Source organism: Phyllobates terribilis, unplaced genomic scaffold, assembly GCF_046119375.1.
Source record: "Phyllobates terribilis strain yellow unplaced genomic scaffold, ASM4611937v1 Scaffold_2__4_contigs__length_985480577, whole genome shotgun sequence".
Classification (NCBI taxonomy): Eukaryota; Metazoa; Chordata; class Amphibia; order Anura; family Dendrobatidae; genus Phyllobates; species Phyllobates terribilis.
This window is the reverse complement of record NW_027362762.1, coordinates 20,607,984-20,618,515: the sequence shown is the minus strand read 5'-3', so window position 1 is coordinate 20,618,515 and position 10,532 is coordinate 20,607,984. Positions and strand designations below refer to the sequence as shown.

Genomic DNA, 10,532 nt, shown 5'->3' with positions numbered 1-10,532 from the left:
GTGTCACATAGTAGACTATGGCGTCACACGGTTCACTATGGCGTCACACAGTACACTATGGCATCACACGGTACACTATGGCGTCACACGGTTCACTATGGCATCACACGGTTCACTATGGCGTCACGCTGTTCACTATGGCGTGACACGGTTCACTATGGCGTCACACGGTTCACTATGGTGTCATGGTTCACTATGGCGTCACATGGTTAACTATGCGTCACACGGTTCTTTATGGTGTCACAGTTCACTATGGTGTCATGGTTCACTATGCGTCACACGGTTCACTATGGTGTCATGGTTCACTATGGCGTCACATGGTTCACTATGGCGTCACACGGTGCACTATGGCGTCACACAGTACACTATGGCGTCACGTGGTTCACTATGGCGTCACGTGGTTCACTATGGCGTCACGTGGTTCACTATGGCGTCACGTGGTTCACTATGGCGTCACATGGTTCACTATGCATCACACGGTTCACTATGGCGTCACATGTTTCACTATGGTGTCACACGGTTCACTATGGCGTCACACGGTTCACTATGGCGTCACACGGTTCACTATGGTATCACACGGTTCACCATGGCGTCACATAGTTCACTATGGCGTCACACAGTACACTATGGCGTCACATGGTTCACTATGGCGTCACACGGTTCACTATGGCGTCACACTGTTCACTATGGCGTCACACTGTTCACTATGGCGTCACACGGTACACTATGGCGTCACACGGTACACTATGGCGTCACACGGTACACTATGGCGTCACACGGTTCACTATGGCGTCACACGGTTCACTATGGCGACACACGGTTCACTATGCGTCACACGGTTCACTATGGCGTCACACGGTTCACTATGGCGTCACACTGTTCACTATGGCGTCACACGGTACACTATGGCGTCACACGGTACACTATGGCGTCACACGGTACACTATGGCGTCACACGGTACACTATGGCGTCACACGGTTCACTATGGCGTCACACGGTTCACTATGGCGACACACGGTTCACTATGCGTCACACGGTTCACTATGGCGTCACACGGTTCACTATGGTGTCATGGTTCACTATGGCGTCACACGGTTCACTATGGTGTCATGGTTCACTATGGCGTCACACAGTACACTATGGCGTCACACGGTACACTATGGCGTCATACGGTTCACTATGGCGTCACATTGTTCACCATGGCGTCACATTGTTCACTATGGCGTCACACGGTTCACTATGGCGTCACACGGTACACTATGGCGTCATACGGTACACTATGGCGTCACACGGTTCACTATGGTGTCATGGTTCACTAAAAATCCCGCAATATGGCCATTGTTTTTTTGTTAATGCATTGTTATGTGTAAAAATCACCTGGCACCTGATGCTCCAGGGCCGTCCGGCTTCGGTGATACCAAACCTTTCCAGTTTTTTTTTTATATATATTTTAGAGGTGAAAAACTTTCAGAAGTTTTGAAATAAAAATGTCGCAGTTTTTGGGTAGGACGCGGTATTATTTATTACTTCCTGTGTCATTGAGCGCTCAGTGATTATATACGGAAACTGTCTCATTATTGCCTGCGGTCTTTGTGCTCATTAAGTTTTGGATTTTAGCGTGACTCGTGCAGTGACGGTGGTGACCAACCCCCCCCCCCCCCCCCAAAAAAAAAATGAACGGAGCGCAGATATTAGGAATAAAGTCTTTATTGTCCTCAGTCCTGCAGTTTGGTGAACGTCAGCTCCGCCATCCCGTCCCGGATGTATCGGAAATACTCCAGGTGACCGCGGTGCATCTTCAGCTGATATTTCCCAGACGTCTTGACGTACTGCAAGAAATGGGGGGCGCCGGGGAAGAGCACGTTGTCCGCCAGGATGATGGTCCCTTCCTGGAGCAGTCCCACCTCCTCCAGCAGCTGCAGGTCTCGCAGGTAGCAGCGCTTCCCATGATCCATGAAGATGAAGTCCAACTTCTGCACCCCGTGCTTGTCCTTCAGCTGCGCAATGATGTCATCGGAGGGCCCAACCAGGAGCGCCACCTACAGGCCGATATCAGAAGACTGACCGTCACTTCCAAAACACAAAACAGGTGTGAACAGGTGCATAGTAACAGCAGCCGTCTCCACGCATAACTAACGAAGCAGCACTCTGTAACGCTACAGCATGTGAACATGAAATATATCACATCTGAATTGCATTACTGCCTTAGAAAATAGGAAAAAAAAAGAAGATACTTAGCACATAAATTGGCCAATATATGTCCTAAATATCTTGGTTTTTCCCACCTACAGGCAGAACGCGGAGCTGTCAGTGTCAGGGGGGCACAGGACATATCGTAGCTTGCAACAACCACCGTTTAATAACTGTGCCCCCCCAGTTGGCGCTTATCATTTGCCATCCACATATAGCCCTGGAAGTAACCCCTCCTTGGTAGATATTTTGGGAAAATAAGAATCGGAGCAAAATTTGGGCACAATTTTGCAATGACCATGACAAGAACTGTGATTTGACCATACAGAATAAATATATTTATCTTATATATCTCACCGTGTCGTCATCAAACCCGGCCAGTCGGATCACCTTCTCAGCCACCGCGGCTTTCCTGGGGTTGGCATCCACAGTGTATAGTCTGGCGCCCAGGGGCAGAGCCTGCGCCATTATTATGGTGGCGTACCCGCACTGAGTGCCCAGCTCCAGCACATTGAGCGGCGCGTTCTCGTAAATCAGCCGGTCCAGGATCTTCCCTGAAAATAGAAATATTGGGACACGTGAGTGACATCTCATGGGGAAGAGCCCCATAAGGTTACAGGATAGATGTTCCTCAGTCTTGGTGGCCCTTTGTAACTTATACCTTTCTGGGGCCCGATGTTACTTAGATATTCGCAGTGATAACAATATTGGTCAAATGTGTTGAGCACGTGCTGGGGGTCTCCAGGGATGGCATGGGTGATGACGTACTGAAAGGCCCTCTCCTCCCGAGGGATACCGGTGAGGTAATCCTGAATACGACGCACAATGACGGCACGATAGAAGAGCAGAAAGTAATGACGGTACCGGATAATCACAGTGATAATGAAGGGGATGAAGGCCAAAGCAATGGCTGGAGACACCATGATCCAACCTGCACGACAGAAAACGGGAGAGTTGTGAAATCTAATCATAATCCTCCTCCAGGAGAGAAAATATCACAACTAATTTAATACTGTCCCCTATGTACAAAAATATAACTACTATAATACTGCCCCCTATGTACAAGAATATAACTACTATAATACTGCCCCCTATGTACAAGAATATAACTACTATAATACTGCTCCTATGTACAAGAATATAACTAATATAATACTGCTCCTATGTACAAGAATATAACTACTATAATACTGCTCCCTATGTACAAGTATATAACTACTATAATACTGCTCCTATGTACAAGAATATAACTACTATAATACTGCTCCTATGTACAAGAATATAACTACTATAATACTGCCCCCTATGTACAAGAATATAACTACTATAATACTGCTCCTATGTACAAGAATATAACTACTATAATACTGCTCCTATATACAAAAATATAACTACTATAATACTGCTCCTAAGTACATGAATATAACTACTATAATACTGCTCCTATGTACAAGAATATAACTACTATAATACTGCCCTTATGTACAAGAATATAACTACTATAATACTGCTCCTATGTACAAGAATATAACTACTATAATACTGCCTCCTATGTACAAGAATATAATTACTATAATACTGCCCCCTATGTACAAGAATATAACTACCATAATACTGCCTCCTATGTACAAGAATATAATTACTATAATACTGCCCCCTATGTACAAGAATATAACTACTATAATACTGCTCCTATCTACAAAAATATAACTACTATAATACTGCTCCTATGTACATGAATATAACTACTATAATACTGCTCCTATGTACAGGAATATAACTACTATAATACTGCTCCTATGTACAAGAATATAACTACTATAATACAACCCCCTATGTACAAGAATATAACTACTATAATACTGCTCATATACAAAAATATAACTACTATAATACTGCTCCTATATACATGAATATAACTACTATAATACTGCCCCCTATGTACAGGAATATAACTACTATAATACTGCTCCTATGTACAAGAATATAACTACTATAATACTGTCCCTATGTACAAAAATATAACTACTATAATACTGCCCCCTATGTACAAGAATATAACTACTATAATACTGCTCCTATGTACAAGAATATAACTACTATAATACTGCCTCCTATGTACAAGAATATAACTACTATAATACTGCCTCCTATGTACAAGAATATAATTATTATAATACTGCTCCTATGTACAAGAATATAACTACTATAATACTGCCCCCTATGTACAAGAATATAACTACTATAATACTGCTCCTATGTACAAGAATATTACTATAATACTGCCCCAAATATACAACAATATAACTACTATAATACTGCTCCTATTTACAAGAATATAACTACTATAATACTGCTCCTATATACAAAAATATAACTACTATAATACTGCTCCTATGTACATGAATATAACTACTATAATACTGCTCCTATATACAAAAATATAACTACTATAATACTGCTCCTATGTACATGAATATAACTACTATAATACTGCTCCTATGTACAAGAATATAACTACTATAATACTGCTCCTATGTACAAAAATATAACTACTATAATACTGCTCCCTATATACAAGAATATAACTACTATAATACTGCTCCTATGTACAAGAATATAACTACTATAATACTGCCCCCTATGTACAAGAATATAACTACTATAATACTGCCCCCTATGTACAAGAATATAACTACTATAATACTGCTCCTATGTACAAGAATATAACTACTATAATACTGCTCCTATGTACAAGAATATAACTACTATAATACTGCCCCTATGTACAAGAATATAACTACTATAATACTGCCCTTATGTACAAGAATATAACTACTATAATACTGCTCCTATGTACAAGAATATAACTACTATAATACTGCCTCCTATGTACAAGAATATAATTACTATAATACTGCCCCCTATGTACAAGAATATAACTACTATAATACTGCCCCCTATGTACAAGAATATAACTACTATAATACTGCCTCCTATGTACAAGAATATAATTACTATAATACTGCCCCCTATGTACAAGAATATAACTACTATAATACTGCCCCCTATGTACAAGAATATAACTACTATAATACTGCTCCTATGTACAAGAATATAACTACTATAACACTGCTCCTATGTACAAGAATATAACTACTATAATACTGCTCCTATGTACAAGATTATAACTACTATAATACTGCTCCTATGTACAAGAATATAACTACTATAATACTGCCCCTATGTACAAGAATATAACTACTATAATACTGCCCTTATGTACAAGAATATAACTACTATAATACTGCTCCTATGTACAAGAATATAACTACTATAATACTGCCTCCTATGTACAAGAATATAATTACTATAATACTGCCCCCTATGTACAAGAATATAACTACTATAATACTGCCTCCTATGTACAAGAATATAATTACTATAATACTGCCCCCTATGTACAAGAATATAACTACTATAATACTGCTCCTATCTACAAAAATATAACTACTATAATACTGCTCCTATGTACATGAATATAACTACTATAATACAACCCCCTATGTACAAGAATATAACTACTATAATACTGCTCCTATGTACAAGAATATAACTACTATAATACAACCCCCTATGTACAAGAATATAACTACTATAATACTGCTCCTATATACAAAAATATAACTACTATAATACTGCTCCTATATACATGAATATAACTACTATAATACTGCCCCCTATGTACAGGAATATAACTACTATAATACTGCTCCTATGTACAAGAATATAACTACTATAATACTGTCCCTATGTACAAGAATATAACTACTATAATACTGCCGTTATGTACAAGAATATAACTACTATAATACTGCTCCTATGTACAAGAATATAACTACTATAATACTGCCTCCTATGTACAAGAATATAATTACTATAATACTGCCCCCTATGTACAAGAATATAACTACTATAATACTGCCTCCTATGTACAAGAATATAATTACTATAATACTGCCCCCTATGTACAAGATTATAACTACTATAATACTGCTCCTATCTACAAAAATATAACTACTATAATACTGCCCCCTATGTACAAGAATATAACTACTATAATACTGCTCCAATGTACAAGAATATAACTACTATAATACTGTCCCTATGTACAAGAATATAACTACTATAATACTGCCCTTATGTACAAGAATATAACTACTATAATACTGCTCCTATGTACAAGAATATAACTACTATAATACTGCCTCCTATGTACAAGAATATAATTACTATAATACTGCCCCCTATGTACAAGAATATAACTACTATAATACTGCTCCTATGTACAAGAATATAACTACTATAATACTGCTCCTATGTACAAGAATATAACTACTATAATACAACCGCCTATGTACAAGAATATAACTACTATAATACTGCTCCTATATACAAAAATATAACTACTATAATACTGCTCCTATATACATGAATATAACTACTATAATACTGCCCCCTATGTACAGGAATATAACTACTATAATACTGCTCCTATGTACAAGAATATAACTACTATAATACTGCCCCCTATGTACAAGAATATAACTACTATAATACTGCCCCCTATATATAAGAATATAACTACTATAATACTGCTCCTATGTACATGAATATAACTACTATAATACTGCTCCTATATACAAAAATATAACTACTATAATACTGCCCCCTATGTACAAGAATATAACTACTATAATACTGCCCCCTATATATAAGAATATAACTACTATAATACTGCTCCTATGTACATGAATATAACTACTATAATACTGCTCCTATGTACAAGAATATAACTACTATAATACTGCCCCCGGTGTACAAGAATATAACTACTATAATACTGCCCCTATATACAAGAATATAACTACTATAATACTGCCCCCTGTGCACAAGAATATAACTACTATAATACTGCCCCTATGTACAAGAATATAACTACTATAATACTGCTCCCTATATACAAGAATACAACTACTATAATACTGCTCCTATGTACAAGAATATAACTACTATAATACTGCCCCCTATGTACAAGAATATAACTACTATAATACTGCTCCTATGTACAAGATTATAACTACTATAATACTGCTCCTATGTAAAAGAATATAACTACTATAATACTGCCCCTATGTACAAGAATATAACTACTATAATACTGCCCCCTATGTACAAGAATATAACTACTATAATACTGCTCCTATGTACAAGAATATAATTACTATAATACTGCCCCCTATGTACAAGAATATAACTACTATAATACTGCCTCCTATGTACAAGAATATAATTACTATAATACTGCCCCTATATACAAGAATATAACTACTATAATACTGCTCCTATCTACAAAAATATAACTACTATAATACTGCTCCTATGAACATGAATATAACTACTATAATACTGCTCCAATGTACAAGAATATAACTACTATAATACTGCTCCTATGTACAAGAATATAGCTACTATAATACAACCCCCTATGTATAAGAATATAACTACTATAATACTGCTCCTATATACAAAAATATAACTACTATAATACTGCTCCTATATATATGAATATAACTACTATAATACTGCCCCCTATGTACAGGAATATAACTACTATAATACTGCTCCTATGTACAAGAATATAACTACTATAATACTGCTCCTATGTACAAGAATATAACTACTATAATACTGTCCCTATGTACAAGAATATAACTACTATAATACTGCCGTTATGTACAAGAATATAACTACTATAATACTGCTCCTATGTACAAGAATATAACTACTATAATACTGCCTCCTATGTACAAGAATATAATTACTATAATACTGCCCCCTATGTACAAGAATATAACTACTATAATACTGCCTCCTATGTACAAGAATATAATTACTATAATACTGCCCCCTATGTACAAGAATATAACTGCTATAATACTGCTCCTATGTACAAGAATATAACTACTATAATACAACCCCCTATGTACAAGAATATAACTACTATAATACTGCCCTTATGTACAAGAATATAACTACTATAATACTGCCTCCTATGTACAAGAATATAATTACTATAATACTGCCCCCTATGTACAAGAATATAACTACTATAATACTGCCTCCTATGTACAAGAATATAATTACTATAATACTGCGCCCTATGTACAAGAATATAACTACTATAATACTGCTCCTATGTACAAGAATATAACTACTATAATACTGCTCTTATCTACAAAAATATAACTACTATAATACTGCTCCTATGTACATGAATATAACTACTATAATACTGCTCCTATGTACAAGAATATAACTACTATAATACTGCTCCTATGTACAAGAATATAACTACTATAATACATTTGGTGATGGTATAGCCTAGTTGTACGTCCATCACTATAAGACCCTTTTCTGTGTCTCCTATTCTTACATTTGCCCATTTTCCTGCCTCAGACATGTAGGAATAGACGTGCATTATTGCAGTGTTATCGTTACCTGGTTCTGTCTCTGCAGGGTTTCTTCTATCTTATGTTCCTCTGATCTGCGTTGTTCCTGTCTTCTATTCTCCATTATTGATGAGTGGGTGCAGCCAGTTAGGGGACAACACATGAGAGCCATTACTCAGGTTGCATCGGGTGCCAGGTGTTATGGGGAGGATACAGGCCGCTCACTATCTGCTCTACCCACTTATAATATTCAGTGTTTTATATTGATGGCTACTAATCCATCTCAGGATTCCCATAGATGCAGTATGGTTACTGGTGATAGCAAGAACTAATCCCATAATGAAAGCTTTTCTAAGGCTTTACAGTCACTGTGTACATACATTACATTACTGATCCTGAGTTACATCCTGTATTATACTCCAGAGCTGCACTCACTATTCTGCCGGTGCAGTCACTGTGTACATACATTACATTACTGATCCTGAGTTACATCCTGTATTATACCCCAGAGCTGCACTCACTATTCTGCCGGTGCAGTCACTGTGTACATACATTACATTACTGATCCTGACTTACACCCTGTATGATACTCCAGAGCTGCACTCACTATTCTGCCGGTGCAGTCACTGTGTACATACATTACATTACTGATCCTGTAATGATTCTGAGTTACATCCTGTATTATACTCCAGAGCTGCACTCACTATTCTGCTGGTGCAGTCACTGTGTACATACATTACATTACTGATCCTGAGTTACCTCCTGTATTATACTCCAGAGCTGCACTCTCTATTCTGCTGGTGCAATCACTGTGTACATACATTACATTACTGATCCTGAGTTGCATCCTGTATTATACTCCAGAGCTGCACTCACTATTCTGCTGGTGCAGACACTGTGTACATATATTACATTACTGATCCTGAGTTACATCCTGTATTATACTCCAGAGCTGCACTCACTATTCTGCTGGAGTAGTCACTGTGTACATACATTACATTACTGATCCTGAGCTACATCCTGTATTATACTCCAGAGCTGCACTCACTATTCTGCTGGTGCAGTCACTGTGTACATACATTACATTACTGATCCTGAGCTACATCCTGTATTATACTCCAGAGCTGCACTCACTATTCTGCCGGTGCAGTCACTGTGTACATACATTACATTACTGATCCTGAGTTACATCCTGTATTATACTCCAGAGCTGCACTCACTATTCTGCTGGTGCAGTCACTGTGTACATACATTACATTACTGATCCTGAGTTACATCCTGTATTATACCCCAGAGCTGCACTCACTATTCTGCCGGTGCAGTCACTGTGTACATACATTACATTACTGATCCTGAGTTGCATCCTGTATTATACTCCAGAGCTGCACTCACTATTCTGCTGGTGCAGACACTGTGTACATACATTACATTACTGATCCTGAGTTACATCCTGTATTATACTCCAGAGCTGCACTCACTATTCTGCTGGAGTAGTCACTGTGTACATACATTACATTACTGATCCTGAGTTACATCCTGTATTATACTCCAGAGCTGCACTCACTATTCTGCTGGTGCAGTCACTGTGTACATACATTACATTACTGATTCTGAGCTACATCCTGTATTATACTCCAGAGCTGCACTCACTATTCTGCCGGTGCAGTCACTGTGTACATACATTACATTACTAATCCTGAGTTGCATCCTGTATTATACTCCAGAGCTGCACTCACTATTCTGCTGGTGCAGACACTGTGTACATACATTACATTACTGATCCTGAGTTACATCCTGTATTATACTCCAGAGCTGCACTCACTATTCTG

The 10,532-nt window shown here is 37.8% G+C and overlaps 1 protein-coding gene across 1 annotated transcript; it reads right to left on the bottom strand.

The window, feature by feature from the left end:
* Nucleotides 1-1,716: 1,716 nt before the first annotated feature.
* LOC141189879 (transmembrane O-methyltransferase homolog) lies at nucleotides 1,717-8,842 on the bottom strand. Its single transcript, XM_073661178.1, has 4 exons — nucleotides 8,753-8,842; nucleotides 2,853-3,122; nucleotides 2,549-2,745; nucleotides 1,717-2,040 (listed from the first exon to the last, which is right to left on the bottom strand). The coding sequence occupies exons 2-4, from the start codon at nucleotides 3,112-3,114 to the stop codon at nucleotides 1,717-1,719; spliced, it is 783 nt and encodes a 260-aa protein (XP_073517279.1). The 5' UTR covers nucleotides 3,115-3,122; nucleotides 8,753-8,842.
* Between the last annotated feature and the right edge of the window lie 1,690 nt (nucleotides 8,843-10,532).